The sequence below is a fragment of the Mobula birostris genome, chromosome 2 (assembly GCF_030028105.1).
Source record: "Mobula birostris isolate sMobBir1 chromosome 2, sMobBir1.hap1, whole genome shotgun sequence".
In the NCBI taxonomy this organism is placed as follows: domain Eukaryota; kingdom Metazoa; phylum Chordata; class Chondrichthyes; order Myliobatiformes; family Myliobatidae; genus Mobula; species Mobula birostris.
The window spans coordinates 74,745,072-74,771,907 of NC_092371.1; the positions used below are offsets into that span (position 1 = coordinate 74,745,072).

Below are 26,836 nucleotides of genomic sequence, written 5' to 3' on the forward strand. Positions count from 1 at the left end.
AGGGAATTATAGATCAGTTATCCTGACCTCAGTGGTTGAGAAGATGTTGGAGTCCATTGTTAAAGATGAGGTTATGGAGTACTTTGTGACATAGGACAAGATAGGATAAAGTTAGCATGGTTTCATTAAGGGAAAATCTTGCCTACGAACCTGTTGGAATTCTTTGAGGAGATTATAAGTAGGATAGATAAAGGGGATGCAATGAATGTTGAATATTTGACAAGGTGCCACAGAGGCTGCTTACCAACTTAAGAGCCCATGGTATTACAGGAAATTTACTGGCATGGTTAGAGAACTGGCTGATTGGTAGGAGGCAGCGAGTGAGAATAAAAGGATCCTTTTCTAGTTGGCTGCCAGTGACTAGTGGTGTTCTGCAGGGGTCGTTTTGGGACCACTTCTTTTTATGCTGTATATCAATTATTTAAAGATGAAATAGATGGCTGTATTTCCGAGTTTGCAGAAGATATGAGGATTGGTGGAGAGGCAGGTAGGGTTGAGGAAGGTCTTAACAGATTAAAAGAATGGGCAAGAAAGTGGCAAATGAAATGCAATTTGGAAAATGCACGGTTGTGCACTTTGGTAGAAAAAATAAATATACAGACTATTTTCTAAACAGAAAATCTAAAAATCTGAGATGCAAAGGGACTGGGAGACCTTGTGCAGATACCCTAAAGGTTAACCTGCAGGTTGAGGCAGTGGTAAGGAAGGCAAATGCAATATTAGCATTTTTTTTTTTTAAAAAGAGGTCCAGAATATAAGAGCAGGGATGTGATGCTGAGGCTTTATAAGGCACTGGTGAGGCCTCACCTTGAGTACTGTGAACAGTTTTGGGCTCCATATCTAAGAAAAGATGTGCTGGCATTGGAGAGAATTCAGAGGAGGTTCACAAGGATGATTCTAGGAACAAAAGGGTTCTTATATGAACAATGTTTGATGGCTCCAGGCTTGTACTCACTGGAATTTAGGAGGAAGACGAGAGATTTCATTGAAACCTTTCAAACGTTGAAAGGCCCAGACAGAGTAGATGTGGAAAGGACATTTCCCATGGTGGGGGAGTCCAGGGCAAGAGGACACAGCCTCAGGATAGAAGGGTACCCATTAAACAGAGATGCAGAGAAATTACTTTTACCAGAGGGTGGTGAATTTGTGCAATTTGTTACCACAGGCAACTGCAGAGGCCAGGTCGATGAGTGTATTTAATGCGGAGATTGATAGGCTCTTGATTGGCTATGGCATCAAAGGTTACGGTAGAAGGCCAGGGAGTGGGGCTGGGGGGATGGGGGGGGGGAGGAATAGCAGGGGAGGGAGGATCAACCATGATTCGATGGCAGAGCAGACACGATGGGGCAAATGGTCTAATTCTGCACCTATGGTCTTATGCAGACCACCAGCAATTCAACTCACCAAGAGTTTCCTCAAAAATACAGGAATGCAGAGTCCCTTTCCTGATGATTAAGCTAAAGACCAGCTGCACTGCATAGTGGTTTTGTAATTTGCCACCGCTGACATTACAATGTAAATGAAAGACAGCCGCATATCTAACAGGGACTGCGAGGCCAGCAACAGGCAGTAGGTAATGCTTCAAGTGAAAACAACCTCAAGATCCACTGACACTTACATCTGGCTTTGTGTCCACAACATCAACCTCCACATTCACCTCTGCCTGCAGGATCTTTTGTTTGGTCTGTTCAATGACGAGGCTGAGCTTGTTAATATATGACTGCAGTTCCTCAGCAGAATCCATGTTCATTTCCAACAGCGCACGCTTAAATCGGTCCATCATACCTTCTTCGAGAAGCTCCTAAAAGGAACCGTAAAACAGAAATTCAGTACAAAGATAAGAGACAAGAATACTACAGATGGTGGAAATCTGAAATAAAAATTGATGTTGGAAATAGTCAGGTAGCTTCTGTGGAAAGAGAAATAGGAGTTAATGTTTCATTTCAAAGATACCAGTTCAGACAAAGGGCCTTTGACTTAAAACTCGAACTTCACACTGACCTGTTGATTATTTCCATCGTCTTCTGTTTTAACTGCAATGCAAATATACTCAGTGGCCACTCAGTGCAAAAAAGCATGCAGATATGGTCAAGAGGTTCAGTTGTTGTTCAAACCAAACATCAGAAAAGGGAAGAAATGTGATCTAGGTGACTTTGACCATGGAATGACTGTTGATGCCAGACAGGTTGGTTTGATTATCTCAGAAACTGATGATCTCCTGGGATTTTCACATACAACAGTCTCCAGAGTTTACAAAGAATAGTGCGAAAAACAAACAAAAAAAAAAATCCAGTCAGCAGTTCTGTGGACGAAAATACTTTGTTAATAAGAGAGGGCAAGATGAGAACAGTCAGACTGGTTCAAGCTGACAGGAAGGTGACAGAAATTCAAATAACCACACGTTACAACAGTGGGTTGCAGAAGAGCATATCTGACTGCACAACATGCTGAACCTTGAAGTGGATGGGCTATAGCAACAGAAAACCACATCATGTTCCTAAAGTGTACTAATAAGGTGGCAACTGTGTGTATGGTGTTGAACAATAGATTTATACAGATCTGCTCTTTTTGTTAAGGTAAATGAGTTCAAGATTGAGAAATGAAAGATTTCATTAGTAGTTCAGATCTGTCACAGTTAAACACAGAGCAACACTAACCAAGGAGTATCTTATTTCCATCTTGAGGACAATGGTATATAATTATATACATCAACTTATTAGATGGGACTACTAATTTAGCACTAAATTATTATTCAGTAATGTCCAAAGACCTGGTAGTCACTGCAGAAGTGCATCTAAAACAGGATTCCACATTTCAAAAGCCAATTACTTCTGCCCCACCCCAGCACTTTTCCCAACCACACGAAAGGTTTGGAACTGCTGATGGGTGCAGCTCAACACCTGTCCTCGTGATGTCCTGATCTAGATTTCCTGAGAACAACTGGAAAGTCACCTCATTAACGTTTGTGTGTAAACACAGGGGCTAATGACTATCTATCGATTCAATCACGACAAAAATAATACATAAAGGCATCGCCTACAGAAGAACTTTTGTTATTACATTGTGACTTTTAAAATGCCAGTTTATCTTCTTTCACAATAAAACAATAATGTTGATCATATGTCACAGATATCGGCTCAATTTTACTTAAGAGTTACCTAGCAAAACTTGCCTCAACTTGAAACACAACCCTTAATTGTGTATTATAAGTAGCCAAGCAAGTGATGAGCACACAGTGCAATTCACCATTAATGGGTATATTCATTCCCCAAGCTGAACTACAAAATTTGTATTGTAAATGCCTTTCACCTCAGGACACCCTAAGGAGGTTTCAGGCAAAAAAAGACCAGGGAACTAAAGACTAGAGGAAACTGAAAGAAGAGACCTTGATGAAGGGTCTCAACCCGAAACTTCAACTCTTTATTCCTCTCCATAGATGCTGCCCGACCCGAGCTCCTCCAGCATTTTGTGAGTGTTTCTCTGGATTTCAGGCATCTGCAGAATCACTTATGTTCAGAGGAAGAGACGAGGCCTGGGGTAGATCAGCCATGATTATTTGTGTAGGGATGTGGGGGAAAAGCAGGCATGAGGGGCTGAGTGGCCAAAACGTTCCTCTACGCTCTTCTATTTATTCCCCTCGTCCTGAGCAACCATATTCATACTTGGACGGCACACACAAAATGCTGGAGGAACTCAGCAAGTCAGGCAACATCTCTAAATGGAAGTTTCCTGGAAAAAATCAGCTCCAAGAATAACAGCAAGGCCCACCATTTGGAGTGGAGCCTGAACAAGCTTTGCCCATTAAAAGCTGGAAAAGACAACTGGTTAAAGCACAACCCATGTTTCAGACAGATGTCAAAGTAGCTAACAGTTTTCAGAACACTTCTAAATTTCAAAAACATTTAAAAAGCTAAAACAATAGAGTATTACAAAAGTAAAAATTACAAAATTTTAAAACTAAAAACACAAAGACAAAAAATAAACCCATAATGTGTTCAAGTAACCTCCAAGAGGCCTACAACCTCGTTGTTGGGCTTGGAGGCTTGTATGCCACAATGACCCGAAGAACTATGTTGGCTGGAGTCAGAGCTTTATGTTTTGGCTCTTGGGAGGGTCACCCATGCCAAACAGGTCAAAAAGGTAGAGATCAGGCTAAAAGTGGTCCACTGGTGCTCCAGATCAGGGGTTCAGCTCAGGGCTAACAACCCTGACTAGTCAAACAAAATTGTTACAGAAATACCAATGAAGAACCCTTCCACATGAGTGCGATGGTATTTCTGAGACTCCACCCAGGACTTGCATGACCGACAGTAAACTGAGAGGAAGCTACTGACACAATGAAGGAAGTCCTGAATACTGCCAGAGATGGAGGACCTTCATTTCTGCCCTAAACATCAGTGGCGTAACAGGCAATAAGTAGTAAGTATTCAAGTAAAACCAAACAATTAGTGAATTAAATACAATGAAACTCACTTTAAATCCCTCACAGTCACTCCCTGTATTGGAATCAATAAGGGACAACTCCCTATGGTTCAACCTGATGCAGGTTGTTCGAGCAAATTCTCCACTGTAGGGGACATGGAATTAGTCCATTTTTATGCTCCAGTATTGGACTTTACATTGATTACAATATCAGAATACAGATGGAGAAAACACCTTAAACAGTTGCCAGCAAAGTGGGAAAATACGGTGAACATTTGCCAGCAAGTCCAGTGCTTCCATACGTGTACACACACGCACAGAAATCTCAGACTTTCTGGCACTGACATAGAGAAATGTTGTTTGACCTGCAAGGAAGTGCTGACTGAAACGTGGTCTATTTTCTGCTGAGTGCTGCACAGTTATAAAGCTTTTCATTTACATTGAACCACTCTACCTTCTACTGGTAGAAATCAAGTACTGCAGTTAATTGTCTATCAAAGTACAGGTGAATTCACATTTTCAGGTTCAGTTGAAAGATCTTTTAACTATATGAAAAATTTACATGATAAATAAATAGAGAAAAAACTGAATTAAATTAAGTTGTGCAAAAAGGAATAAATAAGAAGTGAGATGATGCTCATGGGTTCAATGTCTATTTAGAAATCGGATGGCAGAGGAGAAGCAGTTCCTGAATTGCTGAGTGTGTTTTTTCAGGCTTCTGTACCTCTTTCCCGACAGTAACAATGAGAAGAGGGCATTTCCTGGGTGGTGGGGGTCCTTAATGATGGACGCCGCCTTCCTAAGGCACCGCTCCTTGAAGATGTCTTGGGTACTATGGAAGCTAGTACCCATGATGGACATGACTAATTTTACAAGTTTCTGCAACTTACTTTGATCTTGTGCAGTGGCCAACCATCCCCATACCAGATGGTGATGCAGCCAGTCAGAATGCTCTCCACGGTACAGCTATAGTTTGAGTGTTTTAATTGATAAACTAAATCTGAGCTATACTGACAGAAGGTTTCTGAACTAATCACCTCTTTCACGCCCCCCCCCCACTTTACAGTGGTGCTCTCAAATTCTTAACTCCTCCTTTCTTAGTTATTCCTTTTTATCTCTTTATGCACTACTTCAAATTTCCACTACAAATCTTTGCCTTGCGATCATTGTCATTTTTATTGTCGCATTCATTATTACCATGTAGGTTTACTCTGCGAGCTTCATGAGGGCAAGGAATTTCATTGCAGCCTGGTGTCTACAACAGTAAACTCTTAAAACTGAACTCCCCACTGTGGATTTAATTGTCTATTTACATACTGTGTGTGCTTGGACTTGTGGGAGGGGTTTGAAGTAGTTGCCTGAAGATGGAAGAATAGTTTCACGCCCTGTCTGCTCTGCAGTACCTCACACAATACATTAGCATCCAGGAAACTACACTGCTTCCCTTTGCTCACAGAGAGGCGGACCAGAACTTAAGTACTCAAATGCATGTGGGGTAGGCTGGAAGCATCAAAGGGCTATCGCAACAATGATTCATTAAACAGAAACATACACAGACAGGGTCACATTATCCTATAGTATAATGAACTATCTAATTAGACCCAAGCATCAGACAAACAGACTAAATAATAATTCAATGATTTACCTCCACCTCTCTGGCAACACAAGTTGCAACTCCTAGGTATTTCAGTAACAAGGAAGCAATTGCACCCTCAGATTTAAATAATCTAGAAACATTAAAGAAGACAATAGCCCCCCCCAACCCACCTCCTCTATCTCTCAATGACCTTTCACTTCCTCTCACCTGCCCATTACTTTCTTCTGGTCCCCTCCTCTTTCCTCGTCTCCTATTGTCCACTCTTCTCTCCCATCAGATTCTTTCTTCTCCAGCCGTTGACCTTTCCCACCCACCTGGCTTCACCTATCACCTTCCAGTAAGCCTCTTCCCACCAACCCCCAACGACCTTTTTATTCAGACCTGATGAAGGGTCTCAGCCCGAAATGTCAACTGTTCACTTCCATAAATGCTGCCTGACCTGCTGGATTCCTCAAGCATTTTGTGTGTCTTGCAATTATTTCTACATCCTGTTAGCTTAGGCTGGACAGATGCATATTTGAAAATAACAATCCCTGTTCTGAAGATTGCAAGAATGCTCACTGACTTATTAAATTTGTTTTTAATCACAGAGGAGCTTAAGCCCTGTGAAAGCTATTTGGGATACTGAACTGCCCAATTCTATATTTTTCTCCAGAGAAATAGGAAGCAGGTAGGCATGAAAAAATGCAACATTTCAAGAGAATCAACTTTGCTCAGTCAGTACCAGTCACATTAGAACATCGTCAGTTCACACTGATGCTGGTCCACTACGTTCAAGGGAATGCGATGCTGTCACTCATGTATCTTTCTAGGGAGACACAAATCCAAAGACCTGTTTGATAGATTAAGGACTTCAACCAATGTAAGACATAGGACATAGGAGCTGAATTAATCCCCAAGACCATGATGTACAGGAGCTGAAATAGGCCATTTGGCCCAGAGTCTGCTCTGCCATTCAATCATGGGCTGATCCAATTCTACCAGTCATCCCCACTCTCCTGCCTTCTCCCCATACCCTTTGATGCCCTGGCTAATCAAGAGCCTATCTATCTCCGCATTAAATGCACTCAATGACTTGGCCTCCACATCTGCTTCTGGCAACAAATTCCACAGATTTACCACCCGCTGACTAAAGTAATTTCTCCGCACCTCTGTCCTAACTGGACACCCTTCAATCTTGAAGTCGTGCCCTCTTGTCCTAGAATCCCCTACCATGGGAATAACTTTGCCAAATCTAATCTGTTGAGGCCTTCTAACATTTGGAATGTTTCTATGAGATCCCCCTTCATTTTCCTGAACTGCAGGAAATACAGCCTAAGAGCTGCCAGACGTTGTTCATACAGTAACCCTTTCATTCCTGGAATCATTCCCGTGAATCTTCTCTGAACCCTCTCCAATGTCAGTATATCCCATCTAAAATAAGGAGCCCAAAACTGCACACAATACTCCAAGTGTAGTCTCACGAGTGCCTTATAGAGCCTCAACTTCACATCCCTGCACTTATATTCTATACCTCTAGAAATGAATGCCAACATTGCATTTGTCTTCTTCACAACCGGCTCAACCTACAGGTTAACCTTTAGCGTATCCTGCACAAGGACTCCCAAGTCCCTTTGCATCTATGCATTTTGAAATCTCTCTCCATCTAAATAATAGCCTGCTCATTTATTTCTTCCACCAAAGTGCATGACCATATACTTTCCAACATTGTATTTTACTTGTCACTTCTTTGCCCAATCCCCTATAAACTATCTAAGTCTCTCTGCAGGCTCTGTTTCCTCAACACTACCCGATCCTCCACCTATCTTTCTACCATCGGCAAATTTAGCCACAAATCCATTAATCCCATAGTCCAAATCATTGATATATATCGTAAAAAGCAGTGGTCCCAACACCAACCCCTCTGGAACCCCACTGGTAAACGGCAGCCAGCCAGAATTATTCCCATTCTGTTTTCTGCGATCAGTCAATACTCCACCCATGCTAGTAACTCCCCTGTAATTCCATGGACTCTTATCTTGCTAAGGAGCCTCATGTGCGGCACCTTGTCAAAGGCCTTCTGAAAATCCAAGTACACCACATCTACTGCATCTCCTTTGGTTACCCTGCTTGTAATTTCCTCAAAAAATTGCAGTAGGTTTGTCAGGCAGGATTTTCCTTTCAGGAAACCATGCTGGTTTCAGCCTATCTTGTCATGTGCCTCCAGGTATTCTGTAATCTCATCCCTAACAATCGATTCCAACAACTTCCCAACCACTGATGTCAGGCTAACAGGTATATAGTTTCCTTTCTGCCGCCTCCCACCCTTCTTAAATAGCGGAGTAACATTTGCAACTTTCCAGTCATCCAGTACAATACCAAAATCTATTGGTTCTTGAAGATCATTGTTAATCCCTCTGCAATCTTGCCAACTACATCCTTCAGAACCCGAGGGTACATTCCATCAAGTCCAGGAGATTTAATCAGACCATTAAGCTTCCTGAGCACCTTCTCAGTCGTAATTTTCACTGCACGTACTTCACTTCCCTGACACTCCTGAACGTCCGGTACACTGGAGATGTTTTCTACTGTGAAGACTGATGCAAAATACGCATTCAGTTCCTCTGCCATCTCTGCATCTCTCATTACAATATCTCCAGCATCATTTTCTATTGATCCTATATCTACCCTCAACTGTCTTTTGCCCTTTATACTCAAAAAAGCTCTTAGTATCTTCTTTGATATTAATCACCAGCTTCCTTTCATAATTCATCTTTTCCTTCCTAATGACCTTCTTAGTATCCTTCTGCAAGTTTTTAAAAGCTTCCCAATCCTCTATCAACCCATTAACTTTGGCTTCCTTATAGGCCTCTCTTTTGCTTCTACTTTGGCTCTGACTTCACTTGTCAGCCACGGTACTGTCCTTCTTCCATTCAAAAATTTCTTATTTGGAATACTGTATATTTGTCTTGCACTTCCCTCATTTTTCACAGAAACTCCAGCCATTGCTGGTCTGCTGTCCTTCCTGCTAGTGTCCCTTTCCAGTCAACATTAGCCAGTTCCCTTCTCATGCCATTGTAATTTCCCTTATTCCACTGAAATACTGACACATTGGAATTTAGTTTCTACTTCTCAAATTTCAAAGTGAACTCAATCATATTATGAGCACTGTTCCCTAAGGGTTCCTTAACCTTAAGCTCTCTTATCACCTCCGGATCATTGCACAACACCCAATCCAGCACAGCTGATCTCCTAATGGGCTCAACAACAACCTGTTCTAAAAAGACATCCCTTAGACATTCTACAAATTCTCTCTCTTGAGGTCTAGTACTGGCCTGGTTTTCCCAATCCACTTTCATGTTAAAATCCCCAACGATTACCATGACATTGCCCTTCTGACATGCTTTTTCTATCTCCTGCTGTAATTCATAATCCACATCCCGGCTGCTGTTTGGAGGCCCGGATACAACTGCCATTAGGGTCCTTTTATCCTTGTCATTTCTTAACTCAACCCACTGAGACTCTAACCTTCTGACTCTATGTCATCCCTTTCTAATGATTTAATATTATTTCTTATGCACAGAATCACACCACTCTCTGCCTACTAACCTATCTTTCCGATACACTTGCTACACTCAATCCATTCAATCATGGCTAATTTATTTTCCCTCTCAATCCTATTCCCTTACCTTCCCTTCATAATGTTTGATGCCTTCACTGATCAAGAAACTATCAACCTCCATGTTAAATATACCCAAGGACTTGGCCTACTCTGCAATGAATTCCTCAGACTCACCATCCTCTAGCTAAAGAAATTCCTCCTTGTCACCATTTTAAAAGAACATCCTTCTAGGAGGCTGTGCCCTCTGGTCCTAGACTTTTCCACTACTGGGAATATCTTCACCACGTCCAATCTATTAAGCCTTTCAATATTTGATAGGTTGTAGTCTGATCCCCCTTCATCCTTCTAAACTCCAGCAAGTACAGGGCCAGAATACTATATTAATCTCATTTTTCTTTTATTTTACCCAAACTCTCATCAACTTCCCTGATTCTTACTCATCTACACATAAGGGGCAACTGCAGTGACCCTTTAATATACCAGCTCGCACCTGTACGGGATATGGGAGGAAATCGGGCAGGAGGAGAACACCTACACAACCACAGGAAAAACATGCAAATTCACAAAACGGCACCAAAGGTCGGGATTGAACCGTGGGCTCTAACACTGTAAGATAAATGCTCAGCTTGGAAGAAGAACCTTTCAAAGCAACATACATAAAATTCTGGAGGAATTTCACAGGTCAGGCTGCATCTATGGAAATGAATAAACAGCCAACATTTCAGGCTGAGATCCTTCTTCAGGACCCCAAGTTCCTCCAGCATCTTGTGTGTGCGTTGTTTTGGATTTCTAGCATCCACAAACTTTCTCTTATTGAAGAAGAACCTTTTGAAAAATGTAGCCCTGATCCATTACCTGGATGCTGAGTAGTCTCTCAAGCCTCTCTTGGTCAAGCTGCAGCTTTTCTTCCCTACGTCGAGCGTTGAGCTCCTGCAGCCTGCGCACCTGCTGTTGCCTCCGCTCCATCTTCTCCTCCACCGTCAAGGTGCTAGCCAGGAGCTTGTTGTTGAAGGGAAGCTGCATTCGGTGAATATTTTTCTCATAGAAGTCTGGGAGCTTCCACAGGCCAAGTTCTGGAGAAGGGATCAAAGCCATTTCTCAGTTGAAGCACAAAATTCAGCTTCTATCTACCTGTTGTAAGACTCTTGAACTGATCTCTAAAACAATAAATATTAAAATCTTGATCTCTCAATTCACAGTCATTGTCCTTTGTACTGGATTTGGGGTTTTATGTTCTTGTTGCCATTTGCACAATTTGTTTTGCATGCGAGGGGGTTGAGGGTTTGTTGTTCTTGTTGCCATTTGCACAATTTGTTTTTATTTTGCATGGGTTGGGGTTTGATGTTCTTGCTGCTGCTTGCATGATCTTTTTGGGGGTTTTTTTTGCACATGGGAGAGGGTTGATATTTTTCTTTGAACAGTCTCCATGGTTTTCTTTGTGTAACACGCTGTAAGGTTTTTCTGCTAATGTAATGGCCTCTCTGTATTCACTGCTAATGTAACGGTTTCTCTGCAGCAGCAATGTTTGGGTTATGACTGGAGATAACAGGGCTTGGAATGTGGTGGGGGGTCTAGCCAATGAGAGAAATGTTGTTGTGTCTTGTGAGTCTGGAAGAGAGATTTTCGCAGTCTGTTGCCAGACAGAGATGAGGAGAGAAGACGCGAATGGAGAGACCACCGGATGGAGCCGACTGAGGAGCAAGGGTCCGAGGGGCAGCTACGCTTGGAGGTCGACGGGAACAAATGAACGAACATTGAGCTCCAACATTGCACAATAGACTGTTTCATGAGAATGGGCCTTTTTCTCTTTTTTTTTTGTTTTCTTTACTAACCATATAGTCAAAGAAAGAATTACAAAGCTCAGTCGTTTAATCACATAGTGTGTACTGTTTGTTATCTCGGGGTACTGATTTGTAACAGGGGACCCATCGTGCAACATCCACCCAAACGAGATTTCTTAAGTTTGTCCAGGCCAGGGGCTATCACCCCCTAAATTAAGCCGCTAGCCGAAGCGAGAGTTACATTTGTTTCATAGCTGTCTGGAGAAGATGAAGTTTAGAGTTATATACTGTGTAAGGGTTTCTTCTTTCATGTTACTTGCTAAGGCTAATAATGAAATGGCTTCTCTGTAATGTTAACTGATCAGGTAATGTTCTCTGTAGCGGCATGTTTGGGTTATAGTTAGTGATAACGGGACTTGTATTCATTTGCTAACCAATTGGGATAGATGTTATTCTTTCTGTCATGTGAAAGCTGTTAGTTTACGTGGGCTTGGGGGAGAAGGCGCGAGGAGGATGAAGAGAGAAGACGTGGCTTGAGGAGACGGTGGCAGGACCCGCTGGGCCTGGGCTCGGGGCGGGAGTCCAGGGGTCGACGACAAGCGGAGGAGGATCAGTGAAAAGGAATCCGTGAGCTCCAACGTTTGTGCACTGGACATGTTTATGAGATTATTGGCGCCTTTTATTTGTTTTGTTTTCCTTTTCTTTTGTTTCTCTACTAACCTCATACTTAAATATAAAATCTTAATCGTTTAACCACACATTGTGGACTGAATGTTATTTCGGGGTACTGATGTTACACAAGGGACACAACACGCAGCATCCACCCAAACAAGAGTGCTAAAGTTTGGCCGGGTAGGAGATGCCACCCCCGAGCATGCCACTAGGCAAAGCGAGACGTACAACTGCATACATACTTTGATAATAAATGTACCTTGAACCTTGACTGCCTGCACTACACTTCCTCTGTAACGGTAACACTATATTCTGCATCTTTAAAAATCTTTTTGTACTCCTGCAATATACTTCTGTATGGAATAATCTATCTGAATGGCACGCATACAAAAGCTTTGCACTGTATCTAGGTACATGTGACAATAATAAATCAATATTAGTTCTAAAAAAAATTCAATGTCAGAGTCCAGCTTCCTCTATCCAAAAACAGTTATTAACTTTTTTTTTAAATCATATGCAAGATTTTTCTTCATCCTGATATTTGGGGCAATAAACTTATTTTTGGGCAACATGACCACTGATATCATCATTGGTCCAATTGCTCACCATACTTGTCTTTGAATAGTCAAAGACAGTGTGACTACAATGGTCCCAGGATGTCAGGAAGGGAGCTCCAGGATTTTGATTTATACTTTTGCTGCTGACCACTACAAAAGCCTTGTGATTTATAACCAGCCTTTAACCTTGAATTGATACAGCCTTGGATTTCCAGGATTTCTGTTCTGATTGTTAAAACACAAGTGGAACAAAGCAGCTGAACAACAAGCCTGGATATTACACGAAGAACATCCACAGGGAGTTAGGAAGGAAGTTGAGAAGCAGGACCACAAAGATAGTCATCTCAGGATTACTGCCTGTGCCACGTGACAGTGAGTATAGGAATAGAGTGAGGTGGAGGATGAAAGCGTGGCTGAGGGATTGGAGCAGGGGGCAGGGATTCAGATTTCTGGATCACTGGGACCTCTTTTGGGGTAGGAGTGACCTGTACAAAAAGGACGGCTTACACTTGAATCCCAGGGGGACCAATATCCTGGCGGAGAGGTTTACTAAGGCTATTGGGAAGACTAAACTAAGATTGCTGGGAGGTGGGAACTAAACTGAAGAGATGGAGGAAAGGAAGGTTGGCTCACAAATAGAGAAAGCTTAGAGACAGTGCAGGAAGGAGGATAGGCAGGTGACTGAGAAGGGATGCACCCAGACCAATAGTTTGAGATATATTATGAACAAAGCAGATGAGTTTACAGCATGGATCAATTCTTGGAGCTATGATGTTATGGCTATTACAGAGACTTGGATAGCTCAGGGGCAGGAATGGTTGCCTTGAGTGCCAGGCTTTAGATGTTTCAGAAAGGACAGGGAGGGAGGTAAAAGAGGTGGGGGCATGGCACTGTTGATCAGAGATAGCGTCACAGCCGTAAAGGAGGAAGACACGGAGGGATTGTCTATGGATTCTCTGTGGGTGGAAGTAACTCTACCGGGTGTTTTTTTAATATACAGACCACCCAATACTAACAGGAACATCAAGGAGCAGATATGGAGACAGATTCTGGAAAGGTGTAATAATAACAGGGTTATCGTGGTGGAAGATTTTAATTTCCCAAATATCGATTGGCATGTCCCTAGAGCGAGGGGTTTAAATGGGGTGGAGTTTGTTAGGTGTGTTCAAGAAGGTTTCTTGACACAATATGTAGATAAGCCTACAAGAGGAGAGGCTGTACTTGATCTGGTATTGGGAAATAAACCTGGTCAGGTGTCAGATCTCTCAGTGGGAGAGCATTTTGGAGATAGCGATCACAACTCTATCTCCTTTACCATAGCATTGGAGAGGGATAAGGAACATACAAGTTAGGAAAGCGTTTAATTGGAGTAAGGGGAAATATGAGGCTATCAGGCAGGAACTTGAAAGCATAAATTGGAAACAGATGGTCTCAGGGAAATGTACGGAAGAAATGTAAATCTATATATTGGCAAGACCCGATGCAGACTGGGAGATCGTTTCACTGAATACCTATGCTCTGTCTGCCAGAGAAAGCAGGATCTCCCAGTGGCCACACATTTTAATTCCACGTCCCATTCCCATTCTGATATGTCTATCCATGGCCTCCTCTACTATAAAGATGAAGCCACACTCAGGTTGGAGGAACAACACCTTATATTCCGTCTGGGTAGCCTCCAACCTGATGGCATGAACATTGACTTCTCAAACTTCTGCTAATGTCCCACCTCCCCATCGTACCCCATCTTTTATTTATATACACACATTCTCTCTCTCTCTCTCTCTCCTTTTTCTCCCTCTGTCCCTCTCACTATACCCCTTGCCCATCCTCTGGGTTCTCCCCCCCCCCATTGTCTTTCTCCCCAGACCTCCTGTCCCATGATCCTCTCATATCCCTTTTGCCAATCACCCATCCAGCTCTTGACTCCATCCCTCCCCCTCCTGTCTTCTCCTATCATTTTGGATCTCCCCCTCCCCTTCCCACTGTCAAATCCCTTACTCACTCTTCCTTCAGTTAGTCCTGACGAAGGGTCTCGGCCTGAAACGTCGACTGTACCTCTTCCTATAGATGCTGCCTGGCCTGCTGCGTTCATCAGCAACTTTGATGTGTGTTGCTTGAATTTCCAGCATCTGCAGAATTTCTCGTTTACAAGGATGTTGTCTGGATTGGGGAACATGCCTTATAAGAATAGGTTGAGTGAACTCGGCCTTTTCTCCTTGGAGCAACGGAGGATGAGAGATAACCTGATAGAGGTGTTTAAGATGATGAGAGGCATTGATCGTGTGGATAGTCGGAGGCTTTTCCCAGGGTGGAAATGGCTAACACGAGAGGGCACAGTTTTAATGTGTTTGGAAGCAGGTACAGAGGAGGTATCAGGGGTAAGTTTATTTGTGTTTTTTTTTTTTTTACACAGAGAATGGTGAGAGCATGGAATGGGCTGCCGGCAACGGTGGTGGAGACAGATACGATAGGGTCTTTTAAGAGACTCCTGGACAGGTATATGGAGTTCAGAAAAATAGAGGGTTATGGGTAACCCTGGGTAATCTCCCAGGTTAAGGACATGCTTGGCATAGTTTTGTGAGCCGAAGGGCCTGAATCGAGCTGTAGATTTTCTAAGTTTCTATGGTTCTATGCATTTTGAGCAACAAACAATCCGCTAGAGGAACTCAGCAAATCATGCAGATTTTGTGGGAGGAAAGGAAGTTTTGACTTTTTGGGCCGAAAGCCTCCATCAGAAGGGCAGTACAGTAAGGTAGTGGTTAGCACAATGCTTTACAGTACCAGTGACCAGGATTTAATTCCTGTTACTCTCTACAAGGAGTTTGTATATTATTCCCATGACTGCGTGGGTTTCCTCCGAGTGCTCCGGTTTCCTCACACAGTCCAAAGGCGCACCAGTTGGTGGGTTAACTGATCATTGTAAATTATCCCGTGATTAGGTTAAGGTCAAATTGGGGTTGCTGGGCGGCATCGCTCGAAGGGCTGGAAGGGTCTATTCTACATTGTATCTCAATAAATAATAAAAGATCCTGATGCAGGGTTTCAATCCTGAATGCTAACAGCTCCTCTCCCCACATAAATGCTGCACGACCCACTGAGCTCCTCCAGCAGCTTGTTGATTCAGATTTACTTGGTAATCACATGCCATGTTGAAACATACAGAGAAATGTGTCTTCTCCATTAACAACCACAATCTGAGGATGTGCTGGGTCAGCTTGTAAGTGTCGTCACACTTCCAGCACCAACATAGCGTGCCCACAATGTGCAGCAGGACAACATGCAGCCAACATACAACAAGCAACAACAAACCACTTTCTCAACACCCCCCCCCCCCATTTAAACACACACATAGACAGGCTCCCAGCTCTAGGACAGGCCGCCTCTGACCTCCGGACTGCTGACCTTTGGGCTTCAGGTTGCTCCAGTTTACTTCTCCAGAGCCATGACTTCCTCAGACCTAGAACACTCCTAAGGAATGTGTTCCTTTGATTCATGCCTCTTGTGCCTCCCCAGTACTGACAGTCATAGCTCCAGTCATCAAGTGCAAACTCCAGTACTCTTTCCAAACCATTCCATCTCTCTTGCTGCTTTCAAATGATGACACTTAAACTACAAGCTGCCCAGGATCAAACCTGTCCCTTGGCTTGATGTCAGTTTTTGTTTGTCACTTCAACCTCTCACTCAACTCCAAAACCGAAGAGTTGATTGTCGACAACAGAGAAAGAAGCCAAAGGTCCATGAGCCACTCCACATTATGGGATCAGAGGTGGAGAGGATCAGCTGCTTTAAATTCCTTACAATATCAAATCATCTGTCCTGGGACCAGCACACAAGTGTCATCACAAAAAAGGCACAACAGCACTTGTCTTTCTTGAACACTTGTATAGATTTGGCATGTCACCAAAAACTTCTATATGTGCACAGTGAAGAGTATACCAACTGATTGCATCACAGCCTAATATGGAAACACCAATGCCCAGGAACAGAAAAGACTAAAGAAAGTGGGCGATACAGCTCAGTTTTCACAGGCAAAGCCCTCCCCACCATTGAGTACATTTACATGCAGAACTGCCACAAGAAAGCAGCGTCCATCATCAAAGACTTCCACGTTTCTCACTACAGAAGCCTTAGGTCCCACACCACCAGGTTCAGGAACAATTTTTGCCCTATAATCATCAGGCTCTTGAAGATCACTGCAACTCTGAACTGATTTGACAACCTATGGGCTCACTTTCAAGGACTCTTGACAACTTATGTTCCCTGTATTATTTATCTTATTTGCCCTCTATTGCATATTGGCTGCTTGTCCGTCTTTATGTACAGTTTTTTGTAAAATCTATTTTCCTATAAATGCCTGCAAGAAAATAAATCTCAAAGTAATATACAGTAACATATACATACTTTAAAAATCTTACTTTGAACTTTGACTATAATGCAGCCCAGACCACCTCTTCATGTTAAAACTCCTTTATAAATACACCACCTTGTTGATCTTGTTCCCAAAAAAACTGGGATATTGGATGTACAATTGTAGAAGTGAACTGTTTACAGATGTTTCAATAACTGGTCAGATGAAGTATACAGCTATAAATATGACTGAAAATATGCCTGTGTAACCGTTTGAAAACCTGACATCTATAAAGATGGTAAAATATAGTTCTGCTTGCAGCTCAGCAGAATCATAAACTAACAGGTGGAAAACATGTGTGGCATAAAATCGGACTAATTAATCAGGAACTGGAAACCAAGTGGTTGTCCTTATTGAAGAATTCTTTTATAAATAACCTCAATCCTTTTGCTAGGGTCTGGTTTTCATTGTTATGTGTATCAGGTGATAGGGAGGTACCTCCCTAAAATAACTTAAGATGAACTTCACCGGAGCTTGCATCGTCCAATACAAGACAGGTGTACTTTTAAAGCATGGTCGACATTGAAATAACAAAACTGATCCAAGCAAGCATTAAAGGGAAAAGCACAAAGCTATGTTATCAGAGAGGAATGAGGAAAAAATTGCATATCATCTTTCAGTACATCTCAAATTGCACTCATGAAGTACTTAATGCTGTAACTAAAGGGAAAAAAACAGCCAATTTGTCTGCACCAAGTCCCACATATAAGCAATGTAATAATGACCTAGCAATTATTATTTTCTTGGTAATGTGAGGTAGTTAAAGGGAAAAGCAGTAACAGAATGCAGAATATAGTATTACACTTACAGAGAAAGTGCAGTGCAGGCAGATAGTAAGGTGCAAGGTCATGATGAGTCAGATTGTGAGATCAGAAGTCCATCTTATCAAACAAGAGGTCCATTCAAGAAGCTGTCCTTGACCCCAATGGTACATGCTTTGCCTTTTGTATCTTCTACTGACGGAGCAGGAAGGAAAATGTCTAGGACCTCCTCGATAAGATGCTGAGGGGTGAGCGTCGGGTTGTGTGATTAAGTCTCTGGACCCAAAACTTGCTCCTTTAGGGGCAAGAAAACATATCCTCAGTTGAATGTAACGTTACTGCAAGGTACCATACAGGGGAGAAGGAAGACCTCCCAGTAGTCTTGGCTGAAATTTATTCCTAGTCTCATGTCAGTGGTAGGGAGGTTACTGGAGAGAATTCTTAGGGATAGGATTTGGAAAACCATAGCCTAGTTAGGGAGAGCCAGCATGGCTTTTTGCAGGGCAAGTTGTGTCTTACTAACTTGATTGGGTTTTTTGACAAGGTGACGCGGGTGACTCATGAAGGTAGAGCTGTGGATGTTGTCCATGTGGATTTTAGTAAGGTACCTGGCAAGACCTCTCATGGGAGGCTCATCCAGAAGATTAAAGTCCATGTAATCAATGGTGAATTAACCGTTAGGATTCAGAACTGGCTTGGACATAGAAAACAGAGAGTACTGATCAAAGGGTCATATTCTAGCTGGAGGTCTGTGATTAGTTGGTGTTCTGCAGGGATCTATACTAGGACTCCTGCTGCTTGTGATGTATATAAATTAAGTGGCTGAAAACATAGATGGGTGGATTAGTAAGTGTACAGATGATATGAAGATCAGTGGTGTTGCAAATAGTGTAGATGATTGGCAAAGACTACAGTAGGATTACAGATCAGCTACAGATATGGGCAGAGAAATGGCAGATGGCACTTAACTCAACCAAATGTGAAGTTTTGCACCTTGGTAGGTCAAATGTAAAGAGACAGTACAGAGGGGCAAGACTCTTGACAGTGTTGCTAAGCAAAGGAATCTTGGGATACAAAGTCATAGCTCCCTGAAAGTAGCTACACAAGATGACTGGGCAGTTAAGGTGGCTTATGGCATACTTGCCTTTATTAGTCGAGGCATTAAGTTTAGAAGTCAGGAATCTATGTTGCAGCTTTATAGAATTCTAGTTAGGCTGTATCGGGAGTATTGCATACACTTCTAGACACCCCAAGATAGGAAGGATGTCATTGCTTTGGAGACAGTGCAGAAGAGGTTTACCAGGATGCTGCCTGGATTAGAAAATCAGAATCAAAAATCAGGTTTAATGTCATCCGCATATCTCTGACGTAGTGGGGAACCGTGTACGAGGCAAGTTACAGCAGTGGTTTGCCATTGCCTTCTGCTAGGCGACTTTCCAAAGAGATCACCAGCTCGTAACCCAGCACGGATGGAAAGCGTGCAGGGGAGATGGCTGGCTGGATTCCAACCTGAGACCTTTCGTCCCGAAGTCTGAAATATATTTATATATATTAAATAGTTAAATTAAAAATAGTGTACAAACAAGTAATAAAGGTGAGATAGCATTCATGGGTTCAGTGAATATTTAGGAATCCGATAGCATAAGACCAAGAAGCTGTTCCTGAATTGCTGAGTGTGTGCCTTCACGCTTCTGCACCTCCTTCCTGATAGTAGCAATGAGAAGAGGGTTCTGGGTGGTGGGGGTCCTTAATGATGGAGCCACCTTCCTGAGGCACTGCTCTTTGAAGCTACTATGGAGGCTAGTCACCAAGATGGAGCTGACTTTCTTTCGGTCCTGTGCAGTAGCATGCCCCCTCCCCCACATCCCGCAAAACCAGACAACGATGCAGCCTGACAGAATGCTCTCCACGGTACATCTGTAGAAGCTTGAGTGTCTTAGGTGACAAACCAAATCTCCTCAAACTCCTAATGAAATATAGCCTGTCTTGCCTTCTTTATAGCTGCATCCATATGTTGAGACCAGGTTAGATCCTCAGAAATCTTGACATGCAGGAACTTGAAACTGTTCGCTCTCTTCAGTTCTGATCCTTCTGTGAGGATTGGTTTATGATCCCTCAACCTATCCTTCTGCAGTCCCCAATCCGCCCTTTGGCCTTACTGATGCAGAGTGCAAGGTTGTTGCTGCGACATCACTCAACTAGTTGGCATATCTCGCTCCTGTACAACCTCTCATCTCCATCTGCGATTCTGCCAACAATGATTGTATCATCAGCAAATTTATAGATGGCATTGAAGCTACGCCTAGCCACACAGTCATGGACACAGAGAGAGTAGAGCAGTGGGTCAAGAACACATCCCTGAGGTGCACTAGTATTGATCGTCAGTGAGGAATTATTAATACCAATCTGCACAGATATTCATCTTCCAGTTAGGACGTCGAGGATCCAATTGCAGAAGGAAGTAGAGAGACCCAGGTTCTATAGTTTATCGATCAGGACTGTACAAATGATGATGTTAAAACACTGAGCTATTGTCTCTGAATTGCATCCTGACATGGATGTTTGCATTGCCTAGGTCTGTACTGCATCTGCTATAAAGAGAGGTTGGACCAACTCACATTGTTTTCTCTGGGAAAAGTGGGAAGGCTGCAGTGAGATCTGACAGGGGTTCATAATATTATGAGGCATAAAAAGAGTTGACAGACAGCATCTTTTTCTAGGGTTGAAATATCTAATACCAGAGGGCAAGCATTTAAGGTGAGAAGGGTTAACTTCAAAGGAGATGCAAGGCGCAAATTTTCATTTTATTTATTTATTTTTGAGCAGTGTAAATACAATGCCTCGGGTGTAGTAGATGCAGACACATTAGAAATTTTTAAGAGATGTTTAGATAGGCACATGAATATGACGAAAATGGAAGGACATGAGCATCTTGTTTGCACAAGGCATTAGCTAAGTTGGCTATTTGATTATGAATGTACTTGGTTTGGCACTACATGCTGGGTCGAAAGGCCTGTTCTGTTCTTATCAGTATCACTATAGAAAACAATCTTTAAGATGTTGCTGTTTGAAAGACCTGTGTACAAAATGGCTTCATTTCCTACTTTAGAATAGTAGCTGCAATTCAAGGAGTACACATTTCCTTAGAAGCATTTTTTGACTAATATTGTGACTATCAGTAGTGGTTCCCCTATGACAGAGGTCCCCAACCTTTTTTGCACTGTGGACCGGTTTAATAATCTTGCAGACCGGCTGACCCAGTTTGGGGGGGGTAGGGTTGCCAACAGACAAGAGTAGCAGTCAAATACATTCTGTTTACCCCGAGAAAGACTACCATGACCATGAAGCCTTCAGCAGGCACCAGTGCGCATGCGTGTACGTGCCATTTTTCTTTCTACAAATCGTTTTTGGCGATGCTGTTCGGGGGGGGGGGGGGGGTGTTAATCACGACCGAAATATAGGTGATAAGTGGCTAATACACTCAATTTCGTTTCTAAAAGGGTTTATCTAACGAATTTAATATTAAACACACAGCGCATATTTTCCTCGCATGAATATAGTGATGTCAATTATGAGGGGAGGACAGGGAAGCTTGAAGTAAGTGTTGAACGAACTTCCAGTAGAAGTGGTAGAGGCAGGTTCGATATTATCATTTAAAGAAAAATTGGATAGGTATATGGACAGGAAAGGAATGGAGGGTTATGGGTTAAGTGCAGGTCGGTGGGACTAGGTGAGAGTAGCGTTTGGCATGGACTAGAAGGGCAGAGATGGCCTGTTTCCGTGCTGTAATTGTTATATGGTTATATAAGTCAATAGCATCATAACATTTTAAGTAATGTTTGGATATTAAACACACAGCACATATTTTCCCCATATGAACATATAAAATCAATGCAACACACCAATATCGCTGAATCAGTGGGAGCCCTGGGCTGAATACTTGTTCCCTGCAACAAGATGGTGCCATCGAGGGGTGATGGGAGACAGCGATACTCGAAGGGGGTTCCTTATGTCCAGTCTATTCTGCAATTTAGTTTTCGTTGTATTCATTGCAGAGATACGTTGGAAATGGAAGCAACGCTTTCAGTGCTTTCATGGCTATCTCAGGATATTTAGCCTAGACTTTGATCCAGAATGCCGGCAGAGATGTTTTGTCAAACATACTTTTCAGCCCGCCGTCATTTGCAAGCTCAAGGAGTTGATCTCCTTCCTGCGCTGACATGGATGACGCGTGCGTTCAAACTCAACAGTGGGCGTGACAGGGAATGAGGAAAGGTGCAGCTGACTCATATCGCCAAATCATATTGTTTCCTCACGGCCCGGTAGCACATGCTTTGCGGCCCGGTGGTTGGGGACTGCTGCCTTATGATTTACAACCATATAATTTCTAAAAGTTAAAAGCAGACTGCACATACAGTACTGTTCAAAAGTCTTAAATGTATATAGTTAGGGTGTTTACACAGTATTGCATATTGGTTAAAATAGGAAGGTGATTGGGCCACAGAAATAAGCGTAAACAACAGGAATTCTGCAGATGCTGGAAATTCAAGCAACACACATCAAAGTTGCTGGTGAACGCAGCAGGTGAATTCTCTAACTTCCGCTAATGCCCCACCCCCCCTCGTACCCCATCCGTTATTTATTTTTATACACACATTCTTTCTCTCACTCTCCTTTTTCTGCCTCTGAATATACCTCTTGCCCATCCTCTGGGTCCCCCACCCCCCCCTTGTCTTTCTTCCCGGATCTCCTGTCCCATGATCCTCTCATATCCCCTTTGCCTATCACCGGTCCAGCTCTTGGCTCCATCCCTCCCCCTCCTGTCTTCTCCTATCATTTTGGATCTCCACCTCCCCCTCCCACTTTCAAATCTCTTACTAGCTCTTCCTTCAGTTAGTCCTGACGAAGGGTCTCGGCCTGAAACGTCGACTGTACCTCTTCCTAGAGAAATAAGCGTACTTAGCTTTCTATTAGCTCAGTAGTATTAAGTGTTATTTGGTAACTGGAAAGACATAACATACAGGACTATGCAAAAGTATTATGCACCCTAGCTATACAGTGGTGCTAGAAAGTTTGGGAACTCTATAGAATTTTCTCTTTTTTTCATAAATATGACCCAAAATGTGATTTGATCTTCATACGTCCTAAAACTAGATAACCTAATTAAACAATAACACACAAGAACATTATACTTGTTCATTTAAGTTCAAGGGTGACCACGCCTTTGCTGTTGTAGCCCCTAGACTGTGGAACAGCATTCCCCTCCCTATCAAATCTGCTGCCTCCATTGACTGTTTTAAGTCCAGGCTCAAAACTTACCTTTATTCACTAGTGTTTGAATCTTCCTGATGTGGCTGATTTTTGGCTTGTGCCTAGGCTCATGTGTTGTTTATTTTGTGCCTATAAGCTGTGTGCCTTGTTGTTTATATCTGTGTTTCTTGTATTTGTGATTTTAGCTACCTGTTATGGTTTGTACAGCACTTTGGTCAACATGGGTTGTTTTTAAATGTGCTTTATAAGTTTGACTTGACATTTATCGAGAAAACTAATCCTTTATTACAAGTATTTGTTGGAAAAAGTCTGTGAACCTTTGCAGTAACTGGTGTAACCCCCTTCTAGAGCAAAAACTTCAATCAAATGTTTCCGGTAACTGTTGATCAGCCCTGCCCATCGGCTTGGAGGAATTTTAGGCCATTCCTCCTCACAAAACTGCTTCAACTCTGGGATATTGGTGGCCTTTATGCATGAACTGCTTGCTTCAGGTCCTTCCACAACATTTCTATAGGATTAAAGTCAAGACTTTGATTCTGCTATTCCAAAACACAAATTTTCTTCTTTTTAAGCCATTCTGTTGATGATTTACTTTTGTCTTTTGGATCATTGTCTTGTTGTATTATCCAACTTCTATTAAACTTGGACTGTGACCCTGACATTCCGCTGTAAAACGTCTTGATAGAATTTTGAACTTATCGTTCCCTCAATGATTGTAATTTGTCCAGGCCCTGAGGCAGTAAAGGAGCCCCAAACCATGATGCTCCTTCCACCATGCTTCACAGTTGGGAAGAGGTTTTGGTGTTGATGCGCAGTGCCCTTTTTCCTCCAAACATAGTGGTGTGCATTTCTGCCAAAAAGTTCAACTTTTGTCCCATCTGTCCACAGAACATTGTCCCAGAAGTGCCGTGGAACATCCAGGTGGTCTTTTGCAAACTTGAGACATGCAGCAATATTTTTTTTTGGACAGCTGTGTTTTCCTTCCATGAACACTATTCTTGTTCAGTGTTTCTCTTATGGTGGACACATGAACAGAGATTTTAACAAGTCCTAGAGATTTCAGCAGATCTTTTGCTGTTACCCTTGGGTTCTTTTTCACCTCCTCCAGCACTGCACTTTATACTCTTGGTGTGATATTGCAGGATGCCCATTCCTAGGGAAAGTTGCAACAGTACAGAGTTTCTTCCATTTGTAGACAATTTCTCTTACTGTGGACTGATGAACACTCAGGTCTTTGGAAATGCTTTTGTAGCCTTTTCCGCTTCATGCACATCTACAATTACTTTAATGTCCCCTGAAAGTTGTTTTGATCAAGGCACGGTGCACGTCAACAGATCTTTCTTGAGAAGAGCAGGCTCTGTCAGTAACCCAACTTTTTAAATAAATAAATAAATCAATCAATCAATCAATCAAGCAGGGCACCTCTACAACCCACACCTCAAATCTCATCTCATTGATTGGAACACATAATTCCCAATAGCTTTTGTAGAAGGCTTTACTCCAGAGGTTTACATACTTTTTCCAACAAATACATGTAATATTCGATTATTTTTCTCAATAAATAAATTAACAAGTATAATGTTTTGTGCTATTTATTTAATTGGGTTCTCTTTATCTAGCTTTAGGACTTGTGTGAAGATCTAATCACATTTTACTTCATATTTATACAGAAATAGAGGAAATTCTACAGGGTTCGCAAACTGTCTAGCTGTATATATGTGCCTAAGACTTTTGCACAGTACTATACTGACAATACAATTCCTGTATAGTGTGATAATTCTGCTATCAACCATTTCAGCCACAATGTTGTAAATGATGAGGATAGTGTTGAAATTGCGGGGCCCTGGCAGAAATATTTAAAATGTCGCTGTCTACGGGTGAAGTGCCGGAGGATTGGAGAGTGGCTCATGTTGTTCCGTTGTTTAAAAAAGGATCGAAAAGTAATCCGGGAAATTATAGGCCGGTGAGTTTAACGTCAGTAGTAGGTAAGTTATTGGAGGGAGTACTAAGAGACAGAATCTACAAGCATTTGGATAGACAGGGGCTTATTAGGGAGAGTCAACATGGCTTTGTGCGTGGTAGGTCATGTTTGACCAATCTGTTGGAGTTTTTCGAGGAGGTTACCAGGAAAGTGGATGAAGGGAAGGCAGTGGATATTGTCTACATGGACTTCAGTAAGGCCTTTGACAAGCTCCCGCATGGGAGGTTAGTTAGGAAAATTCAGTCGCTAGGTATACATGGAGAGGTGGTAAATTGGATTGGACATTGACTCGATGGAAGAAGCCAGAGAGTGGTGGTAGAAAATTGCTTCTCTGAGTGGAGGCCTGTGACTAGTGGTGTGGCACAGGGATCAGTGCTGGGTCCATTGTTATTTGTCATCTATATCAATGATTTGGATGATAATGTGGTAAATTGGATCAGCAAGTTTGCTGATGATACAAAGATTGGAGGTGTAGTAGACAGTGAGGAAGGTTTTCAGAGCCTGCAGAGGGACTTGGACCAGCTGGAAAAATGGGCTGAAAAATGGCAGATGGAGTTTAATACTGACAAGTGTGAGGTATTGCACGTTGGAAGGACAAACCAACATAGAACATACAGGGTTAATGGTAAGGCACTGAGGAGAGCAGTGGAACAGAGGGATCTGGGAATACAGATACAAAATTCCCTAAAAGTGTCGTCATAGGTAGATAGGGTCGTAAAGAGAGCTTTTGGTACATTGGCCTTTATTAATCGTAGTATTGAGTATAAGAGCTGGAATGTTATGATGAGGTTGTATAAGGCATTGGTGAGGCCGTATCTGGAGTACTGTGTCCAGTTTTGGTCACCAAATTACAGGAAGGATATAAATAAGGTTGAAAGAGTGCAGAGAAGGTTTACAAGGATGTTGCCGGGACTTGAGAAACTCAGTTACAGAGAAAGGTTGAATAGGTTGGGACTTTATTCCCTACAGCGTAAAAGAATGAGGGGAGATTTGATAGAGGTATATAAAATTATGATGGGTATAGATAAGAGTGAATGCAAGCAGGCTTTTTCCACTGAGGCAAGGGAAGAAAAAAAACCAGAGGACATGGGTTAAGGGTGAGGGGGGAAAAATTTAAAGGGAACATTGGGAGAGGGGCTTCTTCACACAGAGTGGTGGGAGCATGGAATGAGCTGCCAGACGAGGTGGTAAATGCGGGTCCTTTTTTTAACATTTAAGAATAAATTGGGCAGATACATGGATGGGAGGTGTATGGAGGGATATGGTCCGTGTGCAGGTCAGTGGGACTAGGCAGAAAATGGTTCGGCACAGCCAAGAAGGGCCAAAGGGCCTGTTTCTGTGCTGTAGTTTCTATGGTTCTATGGATATATCTTAGACACATAATTTGTTAATAATTATCCTCCACACACTATACTTCCCACTGAAATTATCCTGCTTTTATTGGGTGAAATTGCTTTAGTTTCTGTCATTAGTTCTGTTCCCCCTTTTTAAAACATCTTTGTTTATTGAGTAAACTGACTCTGTTTATGTTTGTTTTAAGTGTGAGTCAAGACATCCAGCCCATCTACCCGATTCATTGTCTATTGACAATACCAGAGGGAAATTAGTTGGGGTGGAAGAAAGTTTCAATTGGAGTAGAAAGTACTTCAGAAAATTCCTCCCTGAATATCTCCATTCTATCCTGTCTGCCCAAACCACCAGGCAACCAGAACAAGTTTAGAACATCAAGTGAACCAAATATGATAATGACACTCACCATTCTACAGCAGATAATATCTTCACAAA

At 42.4% G+C, this 26,836-nt stretch overlaps 1 protein-coding gene across 1 annotated transcript in view; it reads right to left on the reverse strand.

The window, feature by feature from the left end:
* The window catches only part of actr5 (actin related protein 5), a 64,522-nt gene that overhangs the window by 26,713 nt on the left and 10,973 nt on the right, over window positions 1–26,836 (reverse strand). Inside the window, exons 4-5 of the mRNA XM_072243151.1 lie at window positions 10,476–10,693; window positions 1,619–1,801 (exon numbers count right to left, since the gene is read on the reverse strand). Of these exons, the coding sequence (XP_072099252.1) occupies window positions 1,619–1,801; window positions 10,476–10,693 (401 nt within the window). The remainder of the gene's footprint in view (window positions 1–1,618; window positions 1,802–10,475; window positions 10,694–26,836) is intronic.